General features: G+C 44.7%; 1 protein-coding gene across 1 annotated transcript in view; it reads right to left on the reverse strand.

The window, feature by feature from the left end:
* LOC115173836 (short transient receptor potential channel 7-like) overlaps positions 1 to 14144 on the reverse strand; it is a 62385-nt gene extending 48241 nt beyond the window's left edge. Inside the window, exons 1-2 of the mRNA XM_029732284.1 lie at positions 13530 to 14144; positions 1208 to 1970 (exon numbers count right to left, since the gene is read on the reverse strand). Coding sequence (XP_029588144.1) covers positions 1208 to 1970; positions 13530 to 13993 — 1227 coding nt within the window. The 5' untranslated portion in view covers positions 13994 to 14144. The remainder of the gene's footprint in view (positions 1 to 1207; positions 1971 to 13529) is intronic.
* Between the last annotated feature and the right edge of the window lie 1622 nt (positions 14145 to 15766).

A 15766-nucleotide genomic window follows, 5' to 3' on the forward strand; every position in this document is an offset into this window, starting at 1 on the left:
ACCCATGTGAGAGACGCAGACTCAGTCTCAACCTTTAAGTCTTTACTGAAGACTTATCTCTTCAGTAGGTCCTATGATTAAGTATAATCTGGCCCAGGAGTGTGAAGGTGAACGGAAAGGCTGGAGCAACGAACCGCCCTTGCTGTCTCTGCCTTGCCGGTTCCCCTCTCTCCACTGGGATTCTCTGCCTCTAACCCTATTACACGGGCTGAGTCACTGGCTTACTGGTGTTCTTCCATGCCGTCCATGGGAGGGGTGCGTCACTTGAGTGGGTTGAGTCACTGACGTGGTCTTCCTGTCTGGGTTGGCGCCCCCCCCTTGGGTTGTGCCAGGGCGGAGATCTTTGTGGGCTATACTCGGCCTTGTCTTAGGACGGTAAGTTGGTGGTTGGAGACATCCCTCTAGTGGTGTGGGGGCTGTGCTTTGGCAAAGTGGGTGGGGTTATATCCTGCCTGTTTGGCCCTGTCCGGGGGTATCATCGGATGGGGCCACAGTGTCTTCTGATCCCTCCTGTCTCAGCCTCCAGTATTTATGCTGCAGTAGTTTATGTGTCGGGGGGCTAGGGTCAGTCTGTTACATCTGGAGTCTTTCTCTTGTCTTATCCGGTGTCCTGTGTGAATTTAAATATGCTCTCTCTAATTCTCGCTTTCTCTCTTTCTTTCTCTCGGAGGACCTGAGCCCTAGGACCATGCCTCAGGACTACCTGGCATGATGACTCCTTGCTGTTCCCAGTCCACCTGGCCGTGCTGCTGCTCCAGTTTCAACTGTTCTGCCTGCGGCTATGGAACCCTGACCTGTTCACCGGACGTGCTTGTTGCACCCTCGACAACTACTATGATTATTATTATTTGACCATGCTGGTCATTTATGAACATTTTAACATCTTGACCATGTTCTGTTATAATATCCACCCGGCACAGCCAGAAGAGGACTGGCCACCCCTCATAGCCTGGTTCCTCTCTAGGTTTCTTCCTAGGTTTTTGGCCTTTCTAGGGAGTTTTTCCTAGGGAGTTTTTCCTAGCCACCATGCTTCTTTCACATGCATTGCTTGCTGTTTGGGGTTTTAGGCTGGGTTTCTGTACAGCACTTTGAGATATCAGCTGATGTACGAAGGGCTATATAAATAAATTTGATTTGATTTGATGTTGGTGTTTCCATTATTTTGGCAGTTACCTGTATGTTAGCCAGTCTGGCCAGTTAAACTCACCTTAAACTCAGTCTCTATGTTAGCCAGTCTGGCCAGTTCGTTGCTGAGCTCCAGGGCGGTGAGGACAGGGTCTTCACTGCTCAGGGACAGGTAGGCAGCACTGGCCAGCCCTTTATAAGCGTTCATCCTGGAGCGGGAGTGGCTGAATGAGTCTCTCTTCTGCTTCTCTACACACTCATTGCACTTACAGAAGTAGTCATGAGGCCTCTCGATGCGGGCCCCCTTGGTGAGCAGGATATGCACAATCTCATACTCCTGACAGTGTGCTGCTAGGATGACTGGGGTGACGTCGTGGGAAAAGCGTGTCCCGTCTTCATCGTAAGCGTAAAAATCGTCATCCCGTAGCTCCTGTTCGAGGGGACTCTGGGTGAGCCGCAGCCCTTGGCTGAACGCCGGGTTCGCCAATATGGCTTCCACGATACGCACATACCCTTTAGAGATAGCCAATAAGAGCCCGTCGCCCACTCTGGCTAGCCCATCCATCTTTAGCAACAGCTCAGTCACTTCCAGGTGTTCATTGCCCACCGCCAGCTGCAATGCATTCTGGCCCATGTAGTCCACACAGTTGAAGTTGAGGGTTTTGGACTCCTCCAGCATCTTGCGGACCACGGGGATGTTGCCGTACTCGGCAGCGTCAAGGAAACCCTCTTCCTCGGGCGTCAGGGCCGAGCCGCGCTCGTTAAACATGTAGGCTGGGCCTCGCACAGCCTGGCGACGCCCCTTCTCCCTCAGCGTGGTGTGTCTCCGGTGCATTGCTTCCACTCTAGAAGAGGGGGAGGGTGACAGGGAGAGAGAAAAGGTTATTAAGCAAGGGTTAAACCACTGTAAAATGACACACACACACACAAACACTCAAATAATGCGGCACTGAATCACACAATCCCAAATACTGCATGACATCTAGCTGTCTCTTGCACCACCAGTTCATTTTTTTCTCCATAACTGTGTATTGCCAGTATATCTGCCCTGAGCTGTAAATGCACACATTGCTAGCCTCTCAGAGGAACTGAACGGTTCAATCTGAATCTCTTGAATCAACACAGTGTGCTGCAGGCCCCTCAGACAAAAGCCTCCATTATATGGTTACCTCAAAAACAAACTGTTCAGCTCCTCAAATCACATGTTAGACACACAAAGAGCACCGTAACGCTGAAGCACAACACTCAGTGCTCAACTGCTCTCTGTGTTGAGGAAAATCTATAGACACATTCATTTTCAAATGAATGGAAAAGAGAAACAATATGATAGGTAGAAAAGAGGTAGGGTTAGGGAGCCAGAGAGAGGGAGGGGGGATGGAGCAAGAGAAAGAGAGAGATAGGAGGGAGAAGAGGCAGTGAAGTTTCTGCATTGAAAAGGATGAAATGTACAACAACTGCATACAATATGCTATCAACAACTAGGGTAACAGGCTTACTCTTTTAGCATTTTGTCCTAGAATTTAGTCTTCATGAAAGGGCTAGATTAAAACTTTGTTTGAGAAATAGAGGTGGTTACAAAACACAGTCCACTAACCCCTAGTGTAGATGTCTGCATCCGTGCGGAAGAACCGTTTTATTCTTATTTTAATTGCGGTTTTATTAATCACAATCCGTCTGATTAAGCTAGAGACTTCCTGGTTTTTGACTTTTTGGCCTTCCGCATCTGTGAAATGTCTGCAAAGTCTGAATGGTTTGAGCTACAAACTAATATGATCCCACTATGGAAAGTTGAGACTCTCACGAACAAGAAAGTGTCCATTTTGCTCTACGAAGCTTCACAGAACCAGGGTTACACATGTAACTTTTTGGTTTTTGTCCCTGATGCTTTCCTATATCTCTCAGATGCATTACAGACACCTCAAACCATATTTCCTTTTTATGTATTTTTTAATTTATTTTTTGCCATGTATGAATGTATTATTCAATGCGTTGCTATGGGGCTAATAACACTAAGGACAAATTCAATGTTTCATCAGATAATTATTTGTTTATTTTTTGGGATACCTACAGGGGTCCTAAAACTCTAAATCAAATAGCTAAATGGTCCATCTTATGGCCATATTAAAACAATTCAATTTGTTAGCTCAGTATATATCGCCATCTACAGGCTTCGTTTTTAGGGGCTAAACAAAGCCATCACAGGTGGAAAACGGAGGAGTGTCGGGAGAATTGGAGAACAGGTGAAAATGGGAACCTATTCACGCGGGGAACGTTCCCCAGGGGCATCAAAGGATGTGGGACTGAGAAGATGAAGTGAGCTCACTCATGCAACGCTGTGTGTATGAGTGAGTAAGTGTTCATTCTGGTACTCTTTTTTTCAGATTTTGTCTAGTCTTAGTCATTTTGACTAAAATATCATTAAGTCTTAGTTACAGTTTTGTCATTTGAATAATGATTTAGTATTGTCAAAATGACAAAAACAGTGGGCCATTTTAGTCACCTTACATTTCTATCATTAACCTATAGTAAACATAAACCCCTGACTTCCATGTGCACAAAGATACAAAGCCTTGTCCTACCAACATGTTTCTCTGCATAACATCCTGTTCTCTTCCCAACAGAAGAGATATGACAAACATGTATAAGAATATATAACAATTTTCCGCCAATGTAAATTCCTAATTCAGCCTATATCGATATTGCACATTACCAAACAAACAGACAAACACAAGCAGAGAGAGTAGCACAATCACCAGATAGTGCGGCAAAGTTTGGCCAAGTATAATGGGTTGCACTTCTGCCACTCGGTTGCGTCATTGCCATTGTTCAATGTTCCACTGACGGCGCAGCCAAATTGATGAACAAAAGTTGAAGAGCTAATGACTTTGAACGAGAGCTAAAGACGGTTTCGCCCAGTGATATAGTCGAGTCAATAAACCTGAAGTTTCGAATCGAGTCCCACGTCCCTTGTGCTCGAGTCCTGGTCCAAGTGCTCAAGTCTGAGTCACTGGGTGCATATTTACTCATAAATAAAGTTATTTACCCAGTCAGATATAGTGTAGTGGCAAGAGCCATTTTGCCAATAAATTGTTTGCTATCCATTCCATTCTTTATATGCGACCACATTTTTGCATATAGGCTACTGGTAATGTTACCAGGGCCACACTCAGTTTCAAAACGAGCGTCGCAGATAGAAATTCCATGAATTGAGCCGACATTATTCCTTATCCAACACGTCAGAGAGGCATGTTTGTTTTACATATATAGAAATATTCTATCGGAATGTTCCAAAACTTTGCGTCCTGCTCAGTGGTGGTTCTAGACCATTTCAACTGGGGGGGCCAAGCTGGGGCCAGTTGTAACGTCAGAGGGGCCAGCTACATTAGACGTTATTGTTGTCATATCGTTTTCTTCACTGCATTGCAGGCATTAGCAGGCAAAAGACAATGTTCATAACCATCATCGTTGCCACTGTCTAATAACAGATGTAAAAAAAGAACGATAGCAAAAATTAGTTATGTAAAAATTATTTCATACTCCACATTTAGGGGGGCCACAAGGGGGTCCAAAATTGTTGTCACAGGGGTACTACTATTTTTGTTGATGACATTAACAACGGTCTGTGTTTGTGCATGTTTATTGTGTTTGTGTGTGATTATACGGTACAAAGCCCACCGTTTATGGGTATTGACTTAAATTTACAGTCGATCAGAGCTGTGTGTGGTAGACTGGAAATCAATGGAATAGAGCCAAAACAGAGAACCGAGCAAAAGCCCTTATGACACACACCTAGTGAGCTTCAGCACAATGTCAACACGTTAGAATTACAATTGATAGAACCGACATTCTCATTCAAATCAATGCTCCATTCTAATTATATGGCTGGCGCTGCCCATGCTCAGTTGACGTCCGTCCAGGTAAATAGGACATTGAGATCACTTCAAAACCGGCCACTAGGGGCAACGGTGAGCGCTATTACCATAGAGTAGTCTTGGGGTTTGCTAGGGTGTGGACGGGGATGGTGGATGGGAGTAAACCACGGGCTCAGGCTCTGAGGGTCGAGTGTTTAATCCCAGTGCTAGGTACTTGTTATTAAATGTTTTGTTTTAAAACTATATCAAACCTTAACCCCTACCTTAACCATAAAATTGTTTTTGTTTTATCCCTATGCCAAACCTTAGCCCTTAACTTAACCAATGTTAACCTTTGATTCTGCAGTGAGACTGTGAGAGCTTATTGCAGAGTGATTGAATGAGTAAGCTGTGAAGAAGGTCGATGGGAGATGCCCTAATTGTTTTTTTTTTAAAGGATTCCTAGTCCTCTCTCTGCTGTGGTGGCACACGCACACACACGCACACACACACACACACACACACACACACACACACACACACACACACACACACACACACACACACACACACACACACACACACACAAACACACATAATTGCCAGCAGCTACCATCATGGGCTGTGAGAGCCACTTAGATCAGTAAACCCTGTGTGTTTTTATGTCTGTCATGTCCCTCAGCTCAGGGTGGAACAGAGAACCCATTAACTCCACAACCACTGAGACGAAATAGTCCCACAAACACACACACATACACACACACCCAAAATTGATTTCCATTCAAAATCCTATTTTCTCTAACCCCTAATGCTAGGCCTTCCAGGAACCCTAACCCTAACTCCTAAACCTAATTCTAACCCTAACCAAAAGTGTAACACAAAACCTACCCCTAAGGTTAAAATAGCCTTTGTCCTCGTTGGGACGTGGGATATGTCCCCATGAGGGAGAATTTTCCTTGTTTTACTATCTTTGTGGGGACTTTTGGAGATTTCCAGTACCCCCCTCAAACACACGGGAACAACTACTACTACGGCTACTACTACTACTACTACCAGGGTTGGGTAGGTTACTTTCTGAATGTCATCTTTTACAGTTACTTATTACCTGTCCACAATTGTAATCAGTAACGTAATTTTTGGATTACCCAAACTTAGTAACGTAATCTGATTACTTTCCGTTACTTTTTGATTACTTCCCCCTTTAATGACAACTTTCACATTAGGGTTGTTATTTTAAGCATTTAGTGATGTCTTACACAGTTTTAGTAAAACGTTATGATTTAATGTCTAATGATTGTTTAGTGACAAGAAAAAGCGGAAATTGCTTCTCTGTAATGTTTTTAAGTAGGATCCCTGAGATGACTAAAACAAGAAATTATTGACAGTCATTTTAAGTGATCTATATAGCCCCTTTTGTAGTTTTCTGATCATATTGGAACTCATTGTTATACAATGCATTTGGAAAGTATTCAGGCCCGTTAACTTTTTCCACATTTTGTTACATTACAGCCTTTTTCTAAAATTGATTCAATATATTTTTTCCTCAATCTACGCACAATACCCCACAATGATAAAGAAAAACCATTAAAAAAATAAATAATTGTCCCGAAGCCACTCCCGCGTTGTCTTGGCTGTGTGCTTAGGGTCGATGTCCTGTTGGAAGGTGAACCTTCACCCCAGTTTGAGGTCCTGAGTGCTCAGGAGCAGGTTTTCATCAAGGATCTCTCTGAACTTTGCTCCGTTCATCTTTCCCTCAATCCTGACTAGTCTCCCAGTCCCTGCCGCTGAAAAACATCCCCACAGCATGATGCCGCCGCCATCATGCTTCACCGTAGGGATGGTGCCAGGTTTCCTCCAGACGTGATGCTTGGCATTCAGACCAAAGAGTTCAATCTTGGTTTCATCAGACCAGAGAATCTTGTTTCTCATGGTCTGAGAGTCCTTTAGGTGGCTTTTGGCAAACTCCAAGCGACCTGTCATGTGCCTTTTACTGAGAGTGGCTTGCGTCTTGCCACTCTAACATAAAGGCCTGATTTGGTGGAGTGCTGCAGAGATGGTTGTACTTCTGGAAGGTTCTCCTATCTCCATAGAGGATCTCTGGAGCTCTGTCAGAGTGATCCTATGGTTCTTCTTCAACTCCCTGACCAAGTGAGCATCATTTTCTTGGTCACCTCCCTGACCAAGGCCCTTCTCCCCCGATTGCTCATTTTGGCCGGGCTGCCAGTTCTAGGAAGAGTCTTGGTGGTTCTGAACTTCTTCCATTCATAAATGATGGAGGCCAACTGGCCCAACGCTCTAATTACTAGGCTACTAGGCTACCAAATCATGTCCAATCAATTAAATATACCACAGGTGGACTCCAATCAAGTTGTAGAAACATCTTAAGGATGAACAATGGAAACAGAATGCACCTGAGCTCAATTTCAAATCTCATATGAAAGGGTCTGACTACTTATGAAAATAGGATTGTTCTGTTTTTTATTATTATTTTTAATACATTTTCAAAAAATAAAAAACTGTTTTTACTTTGTCATTATGGGGTATTGTGTGTAGACTGATGAGGGGAAAACATATATTGAATACATTTTAGAATAAAGCTGGAATGTAACACATTGTGGAAAAAGGGAAGGGGTCTGAATACTTTCCGAATATACTGTATGTTACTCTGGTTGTCTTTGTTTAATAACATCTGTAAATATTTTAAATAGACGCTCAAAAACCTATAGAATGATATTCATAGTCATCTTATTTTTCTGTTGTTCAATGCTCAAACTCCCACGATTCTATTTGACAAAACCACTACCACTATCACCTACAGGAGTTGCAGATCTGGCAGCCATCATGTGCCCTTTCCAAATAGCATATATTTTTGTATTGAATTACTTGTAAACTTTATACTTTTTATTAGTTCCAATGGGCCTCAAGTGTTGTTTTATTTTTTAATCTTTTATAATTTCACCTTTATTTAACCAGGTAGGCAAGTTGAGAACAAGTTCTCATTTACAACTGCGATCTGGCCAAGATAAAGCAAAGCAGTTCGACACATACAACAACACAGAGTTACACATGGAGTAAAACAAACATAGTCAATAATACAGTAGAAAAATAAGTCTATATACAATGTGAGTAAATGAGGTGAGATAAGGGAGGTAAAGGCAATAAATAGGCCATGGTGGCGAAGTAAATATAATATAGCAAGTAAAACACTGGAATGGTAGATTTGCAGTGGATGAATGTGCAAAGTAGAAATACTGGTTACTTGGATGGTTACTTGGGCAGTCGCTGAGGCTGTATTTGTCTGTTATTGTTGAAAACACATAATTTCATATGCAGCAGGTTTAGTTACTTACCTAGCTAGCATTGCTAATGTTAGCACCAAAGATACAGGCTGAGACACAAGGATAATTTCATGATTTGTCTGGACATTTTGTAAGAAATGTTGTTCTTCTAACAGGCCTACATGTTCTTTGGACTTTTGTTTAAGAGTCTCGAAGATGAAAGTCAGCTGTAATTGTGGTAAACACTTATTTTGGATGTAGCAGTCGGGCTAGCTAGCATGCTAACTAAATACAGTAATTCTGTGTTATGGTTAGCGTAGCTAGTAAGCATCTAAATTCAAATTATTTGTTAGTGTATTGCAGTTGATTGGTGACAATGACATGAACATAACTTATGACATGCTATTTGGACTGTTGTTTAAGACAGCTGCTAAGATGAAAGTTGGCTGTCATTGTAGCAAACACTTATTTTGGATGTAACATTAGCAGTCGGGCTAGCTAACATGCTAACTACATACAGTAACTCTTATGTTTAGCATAGGTAGTTAGCATCTAAATTCTAATACATTTTGAGTGTATTGCAGTTGATTGGTGACAATGACATGAACATATATTCAGCATGACAGTCATGTAATCATTATAATATATTTACAACCCAAAAGTAATGTGAAATGCACTCATAACTTATGACATGAACAAACATATAAACGCAACATGCAATAATTTCAAGGGTTTTACTAAGTTAGTTTATTTAAGGAAATAAGTCAATTGAAATAAATTCATTATATCCTAATCTATGGATTTCACATGACTTGGAATACAGATATGCATCTGTTGGTCACAGATACCTTTATTAATTAGGGCCGTGGATCAGAAAACCAGTCAGTATCTGGTGACCACCATTTGCCTCATGCAGTGCGTCACATTGAGTTGATCAGGCTGTTGATTGTCGCCTGTGGAATGTTGTCCCACTCCACTTCAATGGCTGTGCGATGTTGCTGGATATTGGTGGGAACTGGAAAACGCTGTCATACACATTGATCCAGAGCATCCCAAACATAGTCAGTGAGTGACATGTCTGGTGAGTATGCAGGCCATGGAAGAACAGGGACATTTTCAGCTTTCAGGAATTGTTTATTGATCCTTACGACATGCGGCCGTGCATTATCATGCTGAAACACGAGGTGAAGACGGCGGATGAATGGCATGACAATGGGCCTCAGGGTCTCGTCACTGTATCTCTGTGCCTTCAAATTGCCGTCGATAAAATGCAATTGTGTTCATTGTCCGTAGGTTATGCCTGCCCATACCATAACTCCACCGCCACCATGGGGCACTCTAATTCCCTAAAACGACATTGGAGGTGGCTTATGGTAGAGAAGGTAACATAAAATTCAGCTCTGGTGGACATTCCTGCAGTCGGCATGCCAATTGCACTCTCCCTCAAAACTTGAGACATCTGTGGCATTGTGTTGAGTGACAAAACTGCACATTTTTATTGTCCCCAGCACAAGGTGCGGCTGTCTAATGATCATGTTGTTTAATCAACTTCTTGATATGCCACACCTGTGAAGTGGATGGATCACTAACAGGGACGTAAACACATTTGTGCACAAAATTTGAGAGAAATACGTGCTCATGAAACATGGGATCAACACTTTACATGTTGTGTTTATATTTTTGTTCAGTGTATTTAGACTAAGCTTCGTCTGGGCTTGATAGCCAGCTAGCTAAGCTAACGGCAGGCTAACTAAGCGGCACATTGCATCATGGGAGACGAAATGCACCTTGAGAATCGTAGTGAAGACAAGGGCAATACAGAAGCTTCTGTCACCACTTCCGACCGAAGTCGACTCCTCTCTTTGTTTGGGCGGCGGTCGACGTCACCGGCTTTCTAGCCATCGCTGCTCCATTTTTCCATTGTTCCATTTGTTTTGTCTTGTTCCCTGCACACCTGGCTCTCATTCCCTAATCACACTGCATGTATTTATTCCTCTGTTCCCCTCCATGTCTTTGTGTGAAATTGTAATTGTTACGTGCTTTCATGTGTACGCGCCAGGCTGGGTTTTTCCCATATTTTCCGTGGTATTTCACGAAGGTTGTTTATTGTAACATTTGCTCATTTGTTGGGACTGTTTCGCGCCTTGCACTTTATCCTTTGGCTGGAGGTTTTGACGCAGTGGCGTCTGTCTGTTTTGTTGCCTCTACACAAATAAAGTGTGCGCCTGTTCACAACTCTCTGCTCTCCTGCACCTGACTTCTCCACCAGTAGCGCTCACCGTGACAGAATTGCACACCGCCCATGGAGTCAGCAGGAGCAGGTACCCCGGGCAGAGGAGTCGAGGAGCGCATCCGGGAACACGCGGCAATATCTCGGTGCCACGATGGATCGCGTTGTCCAGACCATGGACAGCTGGTAGAGACAGGAAGGGCCTTATGACTCTCTCCAGCGCCTCGACCAGCACAACCGGGGTTACCTCTACCCGTCCCTCCTGAATCCAGTCCCAGTGGAATGCGTCTCTCCCTTCCCAGGGAGTATGATGGGACTGCAGCATGGTGCCAGGGGTTCCTATTACAGCTGGACCTATACCTGGCCACCATTCACCCAGCTCCCTCGTCTCATGCCTCTCGGTGAGAGCTCTGGAGTGGGCAAACGCCGTGTGGGGAGAAGGAGACGCAGCATTGGACCACTTCGAGGAGTTCACCCGCCGCTTCCGGGCCGTCTTCGACCATCCGCCCTAGGGTAGAGCGGCAGGGGAACGGCTCTTCCACTTGAGGCAGGGGACGAGGAGTGCCCAGGAATTCCGGACCTTGGCCGCCAGAGCAGGATGGAACGACAGGGCCCTTATCGATCACTACCGATGCAGCCTGCGCGAGGATGTCCGACGGGAGTTGGCCTGCAGGGATGCCACCATCACCTTTGACCAACTGGTGGATCTGTCCATCCGGTTGGATAACCTGCTGGTCACCCGCGGACGTCCAGAGAGGGCTCTGTCGGTTCCATCTTCCAGCACCCCCGCTCCAGTGCCCATGGAGCTGGGAGGGGCTGCGCTTAGGGAGGCTGGAGGAGGGGCCGTCACGTGCACCATCTGAGGCCGCAGAGGGCACACTGCCGGTCGGTGCCGGGTTGATTCCTCTGGGAGTCGAGGCAGCAGGCAGGGCACTCTGGCGTCACCCCAACTGAGTCTGCACCACTCTCATCCAGAGTCCACCTGTTTGTACCTGTTTGTTTTCCTGAGTTTTCCCCGCATTCCCAGCATAAGGCGCTCGTCGATTCAGGCGCGGCTGGGAATTTTATCGACAGAGCGTTCGCCCTTAGTTTAGGGATCCCCATCATTCCTGTGGTTAGACCTTTCCCGGTACAAGCTCTGGATAATCGACCATTAGGGTCCGGGCTAATCAGGGAAGCCACCATCTCCCTGGCCATGGTGGCGCGGGGGGGGGGGGGTCACGAGGAGAAAATCAGTCTCTTCTTCATTGACTCTCCTGCGTTTCCAGTGGTGCTAGGCCTTCCCTGGTTAGCTGGCATCTGTCTGTTTTGTTGCCTCTACCCAAATAAAGTGTGCGCCTGTTCACAACTCTCTGCTCTCCTGCACCCGACTTCTCCACCTGTAGCGCTCACCGTGACAGCTTCGAAATGACAGTATGACTAACAAAAACGATAAAACATCAAAATGTGTATCAAATCTGACAGTAGCGCATGAACACTAACAGCATAATAACTGGTTATAAAGTGGTGGAATTTTCCTTTAAGAGGCATTAGAAGAAGACAAATAGGATCCATCAAATGCATTTGGTGTGTCACCATAGTGGGCTCTGACCTGTGGTAAGACTCACTCCAGTGGAACAAACTTAAACTTGTGCCTATATATTAAATTCTGGGTTGAATGTCACTGAGAAAACATAATGTGTCATAATGCATTTCTTCGCAAACATCTCTTCTGAATTTAAAAGTAATCCAATAAGTAATCATTGAGTTTTGAAAAAGTATCTTAATCTGATTCCAATATTTTTTCTGGTAACATAACTGTTTAAAAAAATTATAATCAGATTACTCCCCTAGTACTACTACTACTACTACTACTACTACTACTATTACTACTAGCAGCCACTAAATGTACAGTTTAAGATAAAAGGCCAGTAGATCACAGAGCTAATAATAAGTAGCAATGTTCTCTCTCAGGCTGTACTTTAGACAGGCCTATGATGCTTGCTTCTTCTCGTCAAAGACAAGGATTTCAAGCTTAATGCTACTGTATCATAGAGCAGATAGAGACCGGAGTGATCAAACACAGACACTGCAGGCCGTTTGGAATATCTCCTATTATATTTCCAACTGTAATACCAATGGCTTAGAACATTTTCTAGAGACTATATGTTATACTTTGATGTGGCAGCCTTTCTACCTGGGTAATGCAGTGGATGACCTCACATGTCCACGTCTGTCCAATAGGCTTATTTGTCAAACTTCTCATTTGCATACGGAATATTGACTCAGCACGGCACGTACGACCCTGCCTCCGTTCCTCTCGCCGCCATCCTTTAACGTATCGGTCTCTCCGGTGTCAATCAAGACTCTCTCAAACCAAGAACAAGCAGCACAAACACGCTGCTATGGTAGAATCCGTTAACCGCCAAGCGGTGTCATGGACCCGAATTAGGGTGTGTATATTTTAGCTGGATCTGACTGTTGGGTTGTATGTATTTTATTTATTTATTATTTATTTATTATTTATTTATTTATTTAGGATTTGGAGTAACACGAGACGAATTCCTAGAAACGGGGATGGAATCCCCCTGCTCAGTCTTCAAAGAGGAGACACACTCAACTAGATTTCCACTGAGCATGCAACATTGCATTGAAGAACAGAAAGACAAAAGTAGCCTAATAGAATGACAGAAAATATGCACAGTTAAAGACAATGAACTAGAGAATGAAGCTATTTATCTGACATCATCAACAATATGGTCACCGTACCTGTTGAGGTCCAGCGGGAAACCCCATTAGCCCATACATCCCCATTGCGCGTGTACAGTATCTCTTGAGTATAATATTATGTCTGCACACCCCAATATTTAATCAAACAATATGGCACATCTGTATCCACTCATTCATTGTATGGGCTTAATATTTTGTGTAGCCTATAGGCTACATAGACTACACCACCCACATTATTCATTTTACTCAATTATTCTGTAACAACTAATTGTGATTCCTCATATTTGAATAAGGTATAGCCTAACCTTGTCATAATTAATTAAAGGGTAGACTCACGGTGGCTGGGTCTCACTGCTGTCTCGCTGGGGTTCTAGGAGCTGATTAGTGCAGCGGTAATAATCTTGGTCCTGTCCGCGGGGGAGTTGCTGTCCGAGGTCCTGAAACGTTGCCGAGGTGGTGTCTCCGTCTCCTCTGCGCTTTGGAGAGGGGGCATCGCGCCCGTTGTCCGCCGCTGTTGTTAAGCGCGCATTCTGTCTCTGGCGGAACTGAGAGCCCGTCTTCGTCAGGCGCTGGGTTAACTTTGGCAGGGTATCGCGCGGGGAGTCCCCGGGTTTGCAGCGCTCTGGAGACGGGCGGAGGCAGTCCTGGGGTAACGGGGCTCGGTCTCGAAGCACCGGGGGACTGGAGGAGAGGTCTGGCGACAGTGGAGGAGAAGGGGTTCCGGGGGGCCCGGGTGGAGATGGGGAGGGAGAGCACCGGAGCTCTGCTAGCTCGGCGCTGTCGCTTCCTTCGTCAGACATCGGGAGAAATCGTGAGCAGCATAAGTTAGAGTTAATATTTAGCTATAGAGACAAAATACTGCATCTGAGATAAAAAATAAAATACAAATCAGGTCAGGGCAGGTGTGGCAAGTTGAAGGCACAATTTTATATTTTTTCTCCAGCACGGGTCGGGACCGATGGCACCAGTGTTTCGAAAAGCAACTCTCACCCACACACAAGCCGGAAGCCTGGCACACACACACTCTGCGCACGCAACTATCCTATTTAACATGCTCGCTTGGAAAATAATTAAGCCCTCAGATCGATAAAGTCGTTAAGTCGTTAGTGCTTAGGTTGAAATAATAAAATTGACAAGCATACAACTAGGGAGGGAGCTCAGCTCTTGACTATAAACAGACCAAATTCAATAGTTTAGCCTATATTCTATATTCCCAATTCAATTTAGACTGAATTAGAGCATAGTCCTGTAGGAGTTAATTTAAAGGTGAAGCATGCAGAATGCAATTCTAATTAGACAACTGGCTATCTGTAGGCCTACCTTTGGGTAAGGTAGGTATCTTTGGTTATGTGAAGCTGTGATTTTACGTTCTTAAATCCTTGGTGGTTTTGAAGTAAGATCTTGTCCAGGTAAGAACTGACAGAATGAAACGGTCGCCTTGCCTTTCATCGTCTGTTTGCTATGAAAAGAGATTCCCTTCTCGTGTGAACGAGGTCGGGGTCGCCCCTTTGTGAAGACCTACTTGAAATGTATTTTGTAAAGAGGGGTTGTGTCACCTGTTATTAAATCAACGCACCTGCTGTTGTGGCTGTCTTATCCACCGGTAGACGTCACTCAGTTGTGGATGGGTCTACTTGAAAGCGATGTGCCCCCGTCATTCCCACAAAAACTAATTAAGCCATACATGAAGTTGTACACTAAGGTTTTATTACGGTTTTTATGAGCACCCTAATTATTGTGAGTCTTGTTTAAACAGTTTGTGTGTGTGTGTGTGTGTGTGTGTGTGTGTGTGTGTGTGTGTGTGTGTGTGTGTGTGTGTGTGTGTGTGTGTGTGTGTGCGTGTGTGTGGGTGGTCCAGGACAGGATATTTGACATGCAAGACTGGTGGCTGAAGAGCTGCAGGTGGAGTCCCCTAATTAGACACAGACCAATTACTCAAGTGTGCCGAGGTCTCCCTGACCCCTGCCGACAGCACACACACTAACACTGATACACTCAGAGTTGGGTAGGTTACTTTCGAAATGTAATCCATTACAGTTACTAGTTACCTGTCAAATTGTAATCAGTAATGTAACTTTTGGATTACCCAAGCTCAGTAATGTAATCTGATTACCGTAAATTACTTTTAGATTACTTTCCCGGGGCTCCCGAGTGGTGCAGTGCTCTAACGCACTGCATCTCTCAGTGCTAGAGGCGTCGCTACAGACCCTGGTTCAAGTCCTGGGTGTATTTCAACTGGCCGTGGTTGGGAGTCCCATAGGGCGGAGCCTGCAGTGTTGCCAACTTAGCGACTTTGTCGCTATATTTAGCGAGTATTCAGACCCCTCTAGCGACCCATTTTCAAAAAAGCGGCTAGCGACAAATCTAGCGATTTTTTTCTGGTGTTATTGGAGACTTTTGGAGACTCTGACATGAAAGCACATATCGTTCTTACTCTTCTCAACGAGCAGCGGATGCTGCCGTGGGCCCCACCCCCGTCCCAAGCACTCACAGGCGGCCCAGTCCTCGCGCAGCAGTCACTCCCAGCTGCAGTCAGAGCAGGAGATGTTCACCCCTCCTTTATATTTCTGACG

This window comes from Salmo trutta, chromosome 3 (assembly GCF_901001165.1).
Source record: "Salmo trutta chromosome 3, fSalTru1.1, whole genome shotgun sequence".
Lineage (NCBI taxonomy): Eukaryota > Metazoa > Chordata > Actinopteri > Salmoniformes > Salmonidae > Salmo > Salmo trutta.